The sequence below is a fragment of the Cibotium barometz genome, chromosome 19 (genome assembly GCF_041138505.1).
Source record: "Cibotium barometz isolate CiBa-2024 chromosome 19, ASM4113850v1, whole genome shotgun sequence".
In the NCBI taxonomy this organism is placed as follows: domain Eukaryota; kingdom Viridiplantae; phylum Streptophyta; class Polypodiopsida; order Cyatheales; family Cibotiaceae; genus Cibotium; species Cibotium barometz.
The window spans coordinates 45,400,310-45,415,235 of NC_141064.1; the positions used below are offsets into that span (position 1 = coordinate 45,400,310).

A 14,926-nucleotide genomic window follows, 5' to 3' on the forward strand; every position below is an offset into this window, starting at 1 on the left:
TTGATGCATCAACTTGGCATTCTCGTTGCCTTGATGCACGAGCTCACTACTAATGTAGAGCACCTCCTTTTGGGCATCTCTTTGTGCATCCTTGATTTCATTGGTGAGAGCAATCCTTAACATATCCAAGGTGATGTTCCCCAATGAGATTTGATCATGTCCACTAGTGTGCATCGGTATGCCTTCATTCCCACTAATGTCATGTAGAGGTGCCCTTTTCTTGTTGCATTGCCCTTGAGTTTTGCCCATGTTCTTGAAGCCACGTTTTGACCCCGTGTGGATCATCATCCAATGGAGTGTCAACCACATGTACCATTCCATCACTAACCACCTCATTTGCAACATCTTACTTTCCATTCCTCCAATTCTTCGGTGGTTGTGTTCACTCTTTTGAACTTGGGAAGTGTAATCTTGTCCTTTACATCTTTGGCCCTTGGTGACTCCAATGTAGTACATCCATGGGTAGTGTGTGGTATGTCCCATGAACCCCTCAATACTCCATCCAAGAGTCTCCCACTCACATTGTGCACACCCCTTGAAGAGCCCTCCATGGGATCCAAAACTAAGGGATACTTTCCAAGCCTAGAACCCGAACATGCCCACTTTGATGGTCTCTTGAGAATGCACATTTGACTTTCCTTGCATACCACCAAGATTTCTATGTGGATTTGGTGCGTGGTCAAATCTGTCCACACCCCTTTGCACACCCAAAATCCAGCCTTCAAGAGTTGCAAACCTTTCATCCATCGTGTCCACTATTTGATGCATCAACTAGGCATTCTCATTGCCTTAACACACGAGCTTACTTGGGCATCTCTTTGTGCATCCTTGATTGCATCGATGAGAGCAATCCTTAACATATCCAAGGTGATGTTCCCCAATGAGATTTGATCATATCCACAGTGTGCATCGGTATACCTTCATTTCACTATTTGCCCACTAATGTCATGTAGAGGTACCCTTTCTTGTTGCATTGCCCTTGAGTTTTGCCCATGTTCAAAAACAGAATGTGGTACCACATTTTGACCGTGTGGATCATCATCCAATGGAGTGTCAACCACATGTACCATTCCATCACTAACCACCTCATTTGCAACATCTTGAACTTGGTTTCCCTCTAGAGGCACTTGTGCTTGAACTTTTAATGGCCTTCCATGGTTTCCCATGCTACCAAGTGGTTAGTAAGGCAAATGATAACCAAATTGGGAGTTCTTTAGTTTGCCGCGTTCGTCTTAATGAGAGGAACACTCCTACCACCTTGAATTACCACTTTGAGCACCCCTATATTTCCCTATTTTGACTTTTAATTGAAAGTCAACTATGTGAGGTTGACCACCCAAACGGTAACATAATTGGGAGTTTGTTGGCTCATTTGGAAGCTCTTAGGTAGTGCTCTTAAGCTATGTAAATACCTTGAATTCACTCCACATTGTTTTTGATTGAATTAGAACTTTTAGTCTGACCAAACTAGTCTCTTTGCACCCTAAAATGGTGTCCAAATCAACCACTTGATGGCTTGTTAGATTTGCCTTAAGATGCCCTTCTAAGGCTTCTCAATGCCCTTGAGAGATTTTGAATGCTTTGGGACTAAATTGCACTTTTGTATTCACTACAGAGTGTAGGCAAACCACACAAAAAAATTAGGCCTAATCTCCCTGTAAAATGGACCAAATCTCAATAACAATCCATTATTATTTGCCCAATGTCCATTCATGAACAATTTCCCAAGTATTCACAACCACGAGCATTCACTTTGCCAATGCAAATCTCAAGCTTTGATCACCTCCAAGTGTCCATGGCATGCCTGATCAAGTATCATTTGGCTTCCATAGCCTCGACATGCTTGCAATGTAGTCAAGTTATGTGTGAGTGAAGCGCTTTATGCTTGCCGATCTCCTAGCCAAGCCTTCCTACCCTCGTGCCTAGTCTGAATCTAGGCACAAGTTGGGGCCATGTCTTCACATCCAATGTACCTAATCCCCCTCCTTGCCGCTTTTCCAAAAGCACTCAACGACACTGAAGGAGAGTCCATGCCATGCTCCCCCCGGGCCTCTCCTCCAATGTCGGAGGTACCCTCACAAACATATTAGATGCTAGGAAATTGAAGTGAAAGTACAAAGTGAGGTGTATGTGGATGTAAGTTCAAAAGAGAAGGTAGGAGCACTTAGATGCTAGGAAATTGAAGTGAAAGTACAAAGTGAGGTGTATGTGGATGTAAGTTCAAAAGAGAAGGTAGGAGCACTTACAATGTGTTTAGCATGACTCATGCTACTATCATTTTATCAATTACAATGCTTCATCAAATCATTATAATAGCTCCAATACACCAAATCACGTCAAACTGATTCCAAGTGGCATTCAACATCATGTGAATTCAAAAGACCAAAGTACTTGCAAGCAATAGCTCCACACTTCAAGAAGTAGACATAGTATCCTCAAAATTGTTCCAATCAAACACAAGATTTTCTCACCAACATCGAAGTGCGGCCATTGCTATAAGATATCTTCAATGATAAGGAGCTGTGCAAGAACATCAACTTGATGAAACAGTAGATTATGGTCATGTTATGTAAGCTTTCATGGAATCCTCTTATCTTCTCTCTTGCACTCCTCGGATTGCAACAACACCTTCCCAATCTCCATCTATTTAAAGCTTAACAAGAGGAAAGAAATGATAAACAAAATGTACAAGAATTGTTACAGAAATTTTTGAAGCATTTAAGGGAACCTAAAACATAGCCTCAGAAGTTCAAAACGTGCATAGTAGAAAATGGGTAGAAGAAAAGCTATACATGTTGTAGATCACCGCCATTGCCATGATTATTGAAGTGTTATGGCTTTGATTAAGCTTTTCCACGCTTAATCAAAGTGCAGCCTCAAAATTTTGAAATGTGCAAAGACATGGCTCTGATATCATTGTAGTGATGAAGAGAGAGAGAGAGAGAGAGAGAGAGAGAGAGAGAGAGAGAGAGAGAAGAAGAAGAAGAAGAAGAAGAAGAAGAAGAAGAAGAAGAAATGCACTCATAATGGAGTACCACATGCACTCACGGGATTATCACCATAATGGAGTACCACGGGAGTATCACCATAATGGAGTACCACGGGAGTATCACCATATCCATGGAAGCTTGAAGCTCCAAGAGAGTATGATTTGATTAGTAAAATTATTAATTGACCATAATTACAATTTGTTCACTTATATACTTGCCCACCTTTTCACACTTTATTAATGTTGAGCCCCATACTTGCTCGGCCATATCTATGCACATGGGCTTCCCTTATGTCCAAGCCATGCCTAAAGTTGTAACCCAAGCCCAAGACCAAGCCCCCTTTATTACACAACTTCCTACTCTTTGTCACCCCCAACAATCAAGTCATCCACATAAATGGTAATGACAATAATCCCCGTATCACCTGGCCCATATAGAGTGAATGATCTACATCTGCCATGTGAAAGCTAATGGCAACAAGATACTCGACAATTTTGTCATGCCATGCTCTTGGTGCTTGTTGCATACAAGGCTTTACGCAGCTTGCACACATAATTTGGGTGACTCAAGGTGGTTGTCGAGCTCCGAACAACAAATTATAAAATCCAAAGCAAACTGCAACAAGCGGATTAGGTAGTTTAGTCACCTGCAGAGCAAAAAAGCAGCTCGCATTGTGGACCATGCCACTTAGATGATCCGTAATGTGGATGAAAAGATCGCAAGGAGCTTACTCCTTGTGAAAGGAAAGCTGTGCATACAAGAGGACATGGAGGCTGAAGAAGAACTCCCCATAGTCGAAATACCTATGGAACTAATGGAGCAATGGAAAGAAGAACTAACAGCATCTTAGAAAGCATGTTGGGAGGACAATCTGCAGAGCTACTAAAAGAATACATGATACTGCCAACTCCCACATGCCACCTATGCTACCACTAATTCCATCTGAAGACAAAGATGGAGCTGGAGGCACAAGGAACCTCAGTTTCTGTAGCAACCACCACCACCTCCACAATCACCACCTTCGAAACACACAGTTAGATCAACAAGTGAAGGAGCTCCGAAGTAAAATACACAAGCTGATAGAGAAGATGGAGGGGAAAAAAGAACTGGAGATTAGGCTAGAGCTACTCCAAAAGCAAATGTCAGCCAAAGGCACCATAGGAGAAAGCTCCATAGGTCGACAGAGCTACTCTTGGACTAACAAAAGCATATCGAAATACTCAAAAGGCAGTTGGAGAACGAACAATAGAAAACAAAGCTGGCGCTGGCCAAGGGAAAAGAACCAATACATCAGCCAAAGACAATAAAGAAAATAACACTAAGTAGTGCACATACCGTCGACCACATGACACCAGCCCAATTAAAAGATCAAATCATCATCTTGGAAAAGCAAATGTCTGTGCAACAAGATGAAGACACAGCCAAACAGACTGCCTTGCTAGAACTTGAAGAAAAGTTCAAGAAAACAGTCAAGCCACTTGCTTAGGCATATGCAAAGCTTGATCGGCAAAAGGCAAAGCTCATTCAGCTAGAGGTGCATGCCGCAGAGAAGAAAGCCTCTCCTAAAACAAGGTCCCGATGGAAGACTGATGCAATAGTAGAACAACAAGAAACCGTCACCATTAAAAAATCACACCAACTGCACAGCTTGAAAGAAGAAAACTTCAAGCTTATCTCCGAGTTTGCAAAAGACTCAAGAAGAGCTGAAAGCCATCAAGGAAGAAGCCAGCAAACAATAGGAGAAACCGGAGCAGCTAACAAAGGCAGTAAAGAAAAAATTGATAGATCTACACAAAGAAATCTAGATAAGGAACATAAGGTTGGTCAAAGAAAACCAAGTGGCATAGGAGATGCAAAAGGTCCGAATGCAGCTCATGGAAGAGCAAAGCAAACACAGGAAGTTGCACAAAGAGCTATTAACAGTCAAGCAGTAGTTGAGATCATCAACTCCACCAACTGTCCCACAAACAATCAAGCGAACATTCTCCTTCAGCACTTGGTAAATCTTTAGGCGGCACATAAGCAACAACATCCATAGGCAACAGAACAACTAAAGGCCAGAGCACATAATCCAGAATGCGTTGCCTACTCGCTCGCCAAATTCAAACAATAGTATGAAGAAGAAGAATGGGACCTACTTGTAAACCCATACAAGTTTCATGAATTCCTTCGTAAATACAAACCAGATAACAACTCCACATCCCAAGCCTCATGATTTTCATCAGCAGATCCCAAATGATGGTGCATAGCTGCTACATGGCTAGATGAAGAAGAACTAGATATATGTGATGAAGACAGAGAGGCCCTGTAGTAGCTGGAATCCAACCCACAGGTACAAATATCTACTAAATTATTATTTCATTCTTTAAATTACCAAGCAATGCATACTAATGTCGCTAGAGTTTTTAATATGATTTAACCCAAAGATAATTGGGGAGGATGTAATCCACATGAAGTAGACAGGAACTGGGTGTCAAAATATAGGGTCATCCCAGTCAACCTACCATCAACCACCCCCACCCATCCATCAAACCTTCCGATCAACCTCTAAGGCTCTGTCGCGCAGAGCCACCACCGGCATGCCAGGTGTTGAGCATTTGATAGGAGCTGACAACCTGGGGAACTGGCCGGAGAACACAAGCTGACAGTAAAAGGCCAGTACACTGATAATCACGCATAGACGACAGCGCACATGCATGCCCATTGTAATCATATGTACTTTATTGTAATAGCTGATAACTGAATGAATCTTATAGTAGGGACAATGGCTGGATGGGACAAGAAGAAGGTCCTTCCAAGATAGTAAAGAAGGAATCAGTTTTAGCAGTTAGGAGATAGATATGTAGAGGGATAGAGGGAACAGAAAACACAGAGTTAGTCTAAAGCAGAATAACATTGTACAAGCTTAGCAGTAATACAAAGCGCTTGAGCCATATTCATTGTGTATAGTTTGAGTGAGTGAGTGAGAGATGAGCTTCTATGGTTCTAGCTAACGGCTATGAGTTCTGAACCCATTGGGCTTAAGCATTGATAGATTTGCTTAACTAGTAGTAACTGTCTTGCCCGTTAGATTGACCACCAACATCTAGCACATGTAGTATTAAAGTTAATAGCCCATTGGCTGAGGTGTTGAAGCCTGCAAGATTGATCATTTGGGATGAGGCTCCAGTGATGCATCGGTATGCATATGAAGCATTGGACATGACATTAAAAGACATTATGCAAAGTGATAGAGTGTTTGGTGGAAAAATTATGCTCTTTGGTGGTGACTTTAGGCAAATCTTACCTGTTGTGGGGTAAAGGGATCACATGAGGATACTGTTGATGCAATGTTGTGAGAGTCATATATTTGGAGATATGTGAATGTTTTAAAGCTCACCCAAAACACGGGGGTCATATTCAGAGTGGTTATGATGATACAGAACAAGAATTTGTCAAATGGACTTTACAAATTGGAGATGGCTCTATAGACCATCCAAACAATCAAGGTAGAGTGGTAATTCCATCGCGAATGATGTTGATCCATGGGAACTTCGTGCTGAGTTTGGTAGAATGGGTGTACAAAGATCTTTAAAGAGTGGAGGATTATGTATGCTTCTTCAAATACCATGCTATTCTTGCACCACAAAATCAAGAGGTCAGAATTTTCCAATTTGCTGTCTATAAGCCTATTCAAACGCCATTCTTCTCAAGAATTGATCCACTGAATGAATTTTGTAAGGTTTTATCTTTGCAGCTTTTATTTTCTAATTTTTTTCTTTTAATAGCTAATGTTATTATCTTATATATATTTTTTGGACAAATGGAGGCGAGGAATATAGGCTTGATAATCCAGTTGCTTGAAGATTGTTTTAATGGTTTGCCCCATCAATTTTGATAGCGGTGTAAAGAGAAGTAAATTGTGTGGTTTCTGTTAACTTACGAGCCAATTTATGTGCAGGTCAATGATGATGGTCTTGCATGGGGCACCTAATATGACACTATTAGTAACCTTCAATTTTTTATTCACGTTGTAGATTTGTTTTCTCAATACCACGTCTGTTGTGATTGTCACCACTACACTGAGTTGGAATGCCAGCTGTATATGTATGCTAGGTGCTTTCTTCAAAGAAAAGTAAGTGCTTTAGGAGCTTCTTTTGTGGATATGTATGGCAAGCATGGTGTGTTCATATATAGGTAGCCAAGTTGAGGACCATGAGGCCCAAAATGGGCTTCAAATATAAGGCCTCTCTCTCCTCTCGTGTCGCGAGGATGGGTGTGGGGACTAGTTGTTCATAAATGATGATACTTGGTGATTTGCATTGAGTCCAAGAAGGTGTGGCAGTAGCACATTTGCTGCACTACATGTAAGCAAAAGCATACACGTAAGCAAAAGAACGAGGCTGCGGGCGGCTCTAGCAGTTTCATTATGTGGGCACTGGGCAGGCTTTCATTGGGGGGGGGGGGGGGGGTTGCTTGTGACTCGACACCATGTGGAGACTCCCCATTCATTCCTCATTACTCGTTCAAGGAAAGGAAGAGGCACACTGAAAACTTGAAAAAGGCACTTGAAAAAGAAGTGGCCTTACACAAAAACAATTTCCAACGCAAATGGTGCTCTGCATAATTCGTGGCCCAAGTAGGCTGGAAATAGTTCTTTTGTCTGCTGCTTCTGCCCTCTGCAGCAAAGGCCCGATGCACGGAAAGCAAAAGGCACCAAAACAACAGCCAAGCTCCCCTTTTCTTTGTAAGGATTTCTGCAGAGGATCGCAGGCTCTGAGGCTGACTTGCTCACATTTATCAAGAGGTAGACTCTGCGCAAAAAAGGCCATGTGGAATTTCTTGAAGGACGGGCTCTGCGTGGCTATGGTGGACGCTCACGAGCTCACAGACAGGTCCAGGTTGGCCTCTCCCCTTTATATTTCAATGTTCTTCCCTACTATTACTTCCTCCATAAGCCATGGCTACTGCAAGATTCTGATTTTAGGTTTTTTTTCAAAGCCAGTGTACTGTGTTTTCCATAGCAGGGTACTGTTTTAGGGCTAGGTTAGGTCACATTTTCCGTAGCCATGCCACTGTTGCCACCGTTTTGATTTACCATTTCAGGTTAAATGTCTTTAGGAAGGGTACCTTATCAATGATTAGGTTGTATGTATTTCAAGTTATATTTTCTATAGCCATCTAGGTTGCAAGTCATGCTATGTAGCCAAGCTACTGGATTGCTATTTAAGTTTTCTTCTCTGTAGCCAGGACTACTATGATACCTTTATAGAGGCCATGTTCTGCATAGCTAGGCTAATCTGTTCTCATGGCCAGGCCTTTGTTCACCTCCTTGCATCTACATAAAGAACGATGCCTTCTTCATCAGCAGGCTTGTGAACCTTTATAGATGTCTTCTACTTGCCTTAATACTGGTCTCTCTCTGGGTGGAAAGCCATTATTCATTTTATTCACCATAAGATGCCACAGGCAGTGCTTTAGAAGAAAATTGTAGATCTTCTAGCTACCTGCAAATTATCTATTTGTGGTGTGCAAAATGCGTCGCCATGGATGGGAGCTACCATATCATCCCCTTCAGGTTCTGCATTTTTACTTGTGTGCTTCCTATCATCCATTTGTCTTGCAAACTGTGTGTTCACAGGTTAGTTGGTTGCTTCTTAGAATGGGATTGGATACTTGCTCCTGTGCTTTGGGGCAGTGATTGTGTCCAGTGTGAGTGAAAAAAAAGCTAGTGACATGTGATAAGGTGGAACAAACTTGCCAAAGTGTGCATGGGCCTGCATTTGTATTTTTTTCAGAAGCCAGTTAAAGGGAGACTTTGCTCACCAGTTAATTTTAGAACGATTGAATTTGAATGCTTTGATTAAATATAAGCGTAAGGCTGCCCGTCAATTGCGCAAACATCCCCGCTTGTAGCTGATGGATAGCGGATCTCCCGTCCAAGTCCCCACCAGTTGCAGCGGCAGGGCCCAGGGTTGTCTGTAAACAGCCTTAGTCTGAACACCTTGCATGGGGCTTTACATGAGAAAATATGGCAAGAGCTAGAAGTAGAGTTTGAAAAATCTGCTATTATGTCATAGTATCTTTTCCATATTATGCATGATGGAGTTGATGGTTTATTGTCTTGTGGATGACTACCATGAGGTTATAAATTGCTCTTTCTTATAAGGCAAATTTGGGCATGTTCTTGGATTCATCTAGGTATAGCTCATGACATTAGAATTGGAGGCTGTGGGATTTTAGGTTCTTTGTACCCTAACTTGTGAGCTACCATTGTTGTTTGCCAGGTCACTGCTGTTACTGTATTCTTGGCCTTGGTGTTTGCTTTCTACATCTTCTTTCTACCATTTGTGGAATCCGATATTTTGAAGATCTTTGCCATTGCAGCCTACTCCCCCACAGTACGTTCAAGCAACTTTCATTGGGTTTTCTAAATCTTCAGACAAAATGTTGCAACACACAAAAAAACAAACAATCAAACAATTGCGCACCCACACATGTGGCCCTTCTGTAACCAAGCTTACAATTATTCTTTGCAAAATCTCAAGCTAAGCATCACTCGATGTTTATACTTATAAGGAGATACTACTCGAGCTAGTTACCCCTTATAAACAGTTGTTTTGTGTGTCTCCTTTTGTGGCTTGCCTTGCGAAAGGCAGGGGGCTCACACACACACACACACACACACACACACACACACACACCGCGCGCGCGCGCGCGCGTATGCTGGTGCACTCATGGTGATAGGCACCCGGGGTGGGGGGTAGACTGTGTGTGTGTGTGTGTGTAGTTTATGAAGCCGAAGCAGCCAGTGGAATCTCAGCCTATGTCGATGCAGACTCCAACAAGTCCCTAGATTCATCGGACGCTAATCAATGTGTGTGTGTGTGTGTGTGTGTGTGTGTGTGTGTAGTATTCAAAGCAGGACTAATGAGAATCTTCTCTTGTTTTTGGTGGGTTTTAGACCTCTGGAATTTGCTTGCTTCATGCAGGTCATAGTAGTCTTTGTGCTTTACATCTGGTGTGTGACAACTGATCCAGTGGATGTTCGAGTACGAAGTTCCAAGAATCATGGTTTATCATTGCCATCCTTCAAGAACAAGGAAGACTCCTCAGTGGTGCCTTGTAGGCTTCAGGCTGGGGGGCATTCAGATACCTCGTTTAGCCTTCCAGCAATTGACTGCTGTCGGGGTCATTTATGCATGCAAAAATCAAGCACAGAAATTTCTGTATCAGAAGATGGCATGCTTTACTGCAGCTTGTGTAAAGTTGAGGTGAAGACCTGCTTGCAATTTTCTTCTTCTGCTTTCCAAACTGTTATAACTTTCAATCTTTTGACAGATCTTTAAGTACAGCAAACACTGTCGGGTTTGTGACAAGTGTGTGGATGGATTTGATCACCATTGCCGAGTTAGTCTCCAATTCCCCTTGAACTATATTTATTTTGTTAGAATAAAGCCAGATTTAGTTGATGCTGTGGGCTTTGTGTTTTCTGATGTTTTCTCGTAAGTTGCTTACATTAAAACTTGCTGTGGGGAATGACACTCTTAGCATCTGTTTTCTGTTTTGGCAGTGGTTGAACAACTGTGTTGGTAAGAGGAATTACAAGGGTTTCATCATCCTTATAGTGTCAGGAGTTTTCATGGTAATGAGATTCCATCTTGCTATCTTTATTTTCTGTTTTTGAACAGTTCAGCAAAATATTATAGTGACACAATCTTCGGGGCTGTTAACCTTAAGGTACCTATTTGTAGAAGCACTGGGTTTGCTCCATCGCATGCATGTTCTATATGGTGGGGAAGAATAAACCATTCATTAAATTCATCTACAGAGGAATGCATGCTAGACTGGTTGTAATCAAAATTGGGAATACAGCCAGGACCGCCTTGCAAGCACATCACTTGTCTGGGCTATTGGGGACTGTGTCATTCTTTGGGAGTTTATCCTACTCCTGCATACTATTGATGCATACCAAAAGGCATCTTGCTGAATTCACAGCTTCTCTGGTCATCCAGATGCCTTGGCCATTGTTGCCCCTTTGCAACCTTGTCTTTGAATGCCCATAAATGATCTTTGATGTGCCTTTATATGGGAAATTTACGGCCATCCATTTTCAGGTTCTAAAACATCATCAAACAGGTCTCCAAATATGTTCATATTGTGCCCAATAAATTTCCCAACAATTGGTGCATATCTTGGGCCTGCAGGATTGGCAAAACTGCCCTAATCAGTCCATACTCTTCCTCAAATCTTGCCCTTGAGGTGGCTGCAAGTAAGAAGATGTCCACATAGAAGCATGTCCATGTGGCACTCACATGGGTGATGCGTTTGACAAAGGCTCAACTGTGGGACCCTCGCCATTTGTGTGGATCATTGAGAGCTCCTTATCACTGAGCTTTAGGCCCACGTGCAGGACCCACTTTAAAAAAAGGTGTGAGTGGAAATGGTTCTTGTTGTGTTTCTAGATTCAAAAGTTTATAGAAGGCCTACTCTATTTCTGCTTTTTGCATAGGGATGCTATGCATGATGGAATTAATGCTGTTAAGTTATTGAATAGGCTCTTAGGCTCTCCCTTTGTAGGTTGAAGAAATAATAGAACAGTTTATGTGATTATCTTCATCATTTTATTTAAAAGGGGCAGACTTGTCAATGGTAATCATCGTGGGGCAACCACAGGAATGTCATCACTTCAGTATGTGCTGATTGTTTGTGTGATTGCTAAGTGACTAAACAATATGTGATCTATTTGCTATGCAACTCTTATTCCTCTTATTGATGAGGCTTTTTCTTGACAAGGCAGTTCATCCTGCAGTGGTCGTTTGGACTATGGATCTTAGTGCACCGCTTCTTGAACGGAAGGCACTTTGAGAGCATCATTGCTTTGAAATTGGGTAGAAGCTTTTCATCCATGGTGTACCTTTTTGTGGTGGTAAGCAGAGATTAAGACCACAACCATCCCTTATATGTGTGCAGTTTCTGGTGTCTAAATCATTAGTAAATTGTGCAGGTTTTGTGCAGTATGCTGGCAATGGCTGCCACTTACCTTCTAGGTCAACTCACCTGCTTTCATGCCCTTCTCATGAAAAAGGTCTGAGCTCATGCACCCTGCAATGTTGATGTGGTGTGGTATGGTCTTTCTTTTTATGGGCATTAAGAAAGCCTTTGTCAATTATTTGAACTTGTAGGGAATTACTACGTATGACTACATAATCGCAATAAGAGAGCAAGCCACAAAGGCAGAGAGTGAACTTCCACCAAATTCTCTTGCATCACCAGCAAGCTTTCTTCCCACAGCCAGTGGTGGGGCTATCTCTGCAAGAGTTCAGCAAGAGCAAGCTGGGCAGACATCTCCAAGTCTTTTGTTTGACCATGAGGTTGTAATCTCTCTCTCTCTCTCTCTCTCTCTCTCTCTCTCTCTCTCTCGGCTCCCAGGCACACAGTGCCATGCACTTATACCACAGGCATTGGCAGCAGTTTTTTTTATTTCAATTTCTTTTCTTTCCATGGCAGTTTTGTATCACCTTTTGGGTCTTTCGTAGATGTTAATACTCTCTCTCTCTCTCTCTCTCTCTCTCTCTCTCTCCCTCTCTCTGCACCCAGACCCAGACTTGGACATTGCACCTGCACCGGAACATGGCACTTGCACCTGCACAACCATCCCTGCACACACATGGGCACTTGAATGTAGTAGTTTTTCAATGATACTTGAATGGTTTCTACTGATGATTCCTACAGAAATTTATACTGAAATACAACTTTACGTGTGTAGCAAGCGACTTGTGAGCCAGAAAGCTCTGTCTTGAAGCAGGCCATGGATCAAGGTGGTTCATGGAAGGCTTTTGCTGACAGATTTTCCAAGGGGAAGGTGTCAGTGAAAATAAATCCCTGGACTTTGGCTTCTTTGAACAAACAAGACATTGTACAGGCTGCTACCATAGCCAGGAACAGGTCTTCTGCTGTACAACCAGTGGCTCATCTCTCAAAGAGTCCTGTAATGGCAGAGGTGGACAGCAGCTTTGATAGTAATCGAAGTTTTAGTGCAGATTTCAGTGCATCACTAGGAATTAGAAGTGCCAGCAGAAAATATATTGAGACCAACTCGAAACTCTTAGAGCAGTCCATCCTGAGTACATGGCAAAATGGCAAACTTCCTCTGGATTCCTTTGAGCAGCTTGATAGCAGTGAAAATGACTCTGGGAACTTAAGTCACCAAGCAGAAAGAGATAAGATGCTAAATCCTTTACAAAGGGAGGCCAGGAATGTGTTCAAGTCAAGCCATTCATTTTGTGCTCCCGGAGTCCCCTTGCCGGTAGACAGGGCAGCTTCTTCTTCAGAAGGTTTAGATTCGAAGGGTACTGAGCATAGCTGAAGTGGGAAAATGGGCATATAAATGTCCTGCCTCAAGAAAATTAAGCTCCCTTTTTAAGCTTCAACTCGTTTTGCTTCCCTTCAAAACATGGCTCCTCCTCAGCTGCTCATTTTTGTTTCTCTAGCCATCTCATCCCTATCCTTGGACCCCCTTAAGGTTGTGATGACACTCTTGCCTTGTATTAGTCCTATTCCTTTTCCATGCAGCTATTTGTTTACCGCACACATTGCTCTGTCCTCTTTTCTATTGCCAGGATTTTTTTTTCAAGGCTGTTTTTCACGTGTGCTGCTCAACTTTTGGGACGTGAACGAAGTTTTTGTGGTGCTCAAAAGCCATAGCACTGTTTCAAGTGAGAACAGTGGCAATTTGTGCCTGTTAAGGTGGATGACTAGTGCCGATGCCGATGCCCCAACCTCACATGCGGGATTTTGCAGCTCTGTGGAGAAAGGATCTTGGGCCTTGCTCCCTCCCCAATTGTTGTTATTCATTCTGCCGTGTTGGTGCACTGGGCACAAGTGCAGTCTCGTTTAAAATCCTTTGCAGACTTATGCCTCGTCAGGCTCCATTGAGGTCTCACCTCCTTGGCCCCTACAGTTTAATACATGCAGCAGCCAAATGAACCTACATGTCCTTTGATCAAGAGAGAACTCTTCTTTATTCAATGCATAGTTTTGGTAACTCCTCAGCCCTGCCTGCAGGAGATGTTCTCAAGCAGAGGGCCAAAAAAATATGTTATAATGAGAGAATTTGCAGACAATGTAACGTGGTATAAGGTTGAATTTCGATTGGATATGAAATTCTTGATATCAACAGAGGATTCGAATCGTCTTTGGTGTTTGCATGCGAAGATGCTCAAATTTAACAAATGGAGTTGACTAAAGGTTTCACTCAAAAATAACTTGGTGGACCATTGTTTGTTGTTTGTTTATCAAGAAAATTAACATGTTCTTAGTTTTGTTGAAAGGCGAGAATCTTTGTTTTTGAGTAAATCAAGTTTTGAAGTCGCAAGCTTTGCTTTTGTACCAGTTTATACATTTAGCAAAATGAATCTCAACTCACAACTTGTGTGGAGTAAGGTAAGGTTCGCTTTTGAACTTGATCATTATTGACTTAAGACTGGAGAGAATTAACCATGCAAAAGTTCTTGAGTTGTGAGGTCCATGCTCTCCTGATGTTTGCATAAGGGCAAAAACTGAAAACTTCTCCGACTATCAAGAAGTTTTTGTTATGCTAGACATCTCACAACACTAGGTGTTTTCTGAGTTTTTTGGCACTAGCACTAAAGCTCCGATCGTGATTCTCCACAAAAAGCACCTTTGCTCCAAGGGAATTCGATTTGCTACAAGTCTTTAAACCTCTTGGTTCATACACCTTGTTGCACCAATTGAGATCTTTTTGTGGTCCTAGAAGTTCATCATAAGTCCTTATTGTAACAAGTTGCACCACAGAACAATTATTACAGTATATCCGGTCTTGCCACCATAGTTCTCCATAAAAAGTGTGTAAAGGGAGCTTTTTTGTTTCTATGGAGTTCCCAACGATGTATATCTTTGTCAAATTTGGGTGCCTAATGTAAACCTCTTCCTTG

At 42.2% G+C, this 14,926-nt stretch overlaps 1 protein-coding gene across 2 annotated transcripts; it reads left to right on the forward strand.

Annotated features, from left to right (window-relative positions):
* The first annotated feature begins 7,919 nt into the window (after window positions 1-7,919).
* On the forward strand, window positions 7,920-14,233 carry LOC147628659 (putative protein S-acyltransferase 22). Of its 2 annotated transcripts, none has more exons than XM_086813870.1 (9): window positions 7,920-8,547; window positions 9,257-9,370; window positions 9,962-10,243; window positions 10,311-10,379; window positions 10,543-10,614; window positions 11,770-11,898; window positions 11,977-12,057; window positions 12,155-12,346; window positions 12,739-14,233. In XM_086813870.1, exons 1-9 carry the CDS (start codon window positions 8,506-8,508, stop codon window positions 13,336-13,338), a joined length of 1,581 nt encoding a protein of 526 aa, XP_086669996.1. In that variant the 5' UTR covers window positions 7,920-8,505; the 3' UTR covers window positions 13,339-14,233. The 2 variants fall into 2 exon arrangements, with proteins under 2 accessions (XP_086669996.1, XP_086669997.1); XM_086813871.1 differs by having other exon boundaries at window positions 11,782-11,898.
* The last annotated feature ends 693 nt before the right edge of the window (window positions 14,234-14,926 follow it).

Coding starts and splice junctions, on each gene's coding strand:
- LOC147628659 (XM_086813870.1), top strand. CDS start 8,506: ATGCGTCGCCATGGATGGGAGCTACCATATCATCCCCTTCAG. Junction 10,615..11,769: donor TAGTGTCAGGAGTTTTCATG/GTAATGAGATTC, acceptor TTGACAAGGCAG/TTCATCCTGCAGTGGTCGTT. Junction 12,347..12,738: donor TTTTGTTTGACCATGAGGTT/GTAATCTCTCTC, acceptor TTACGTGTGTAG/CAAGCGACTTGTGAGCCAGA.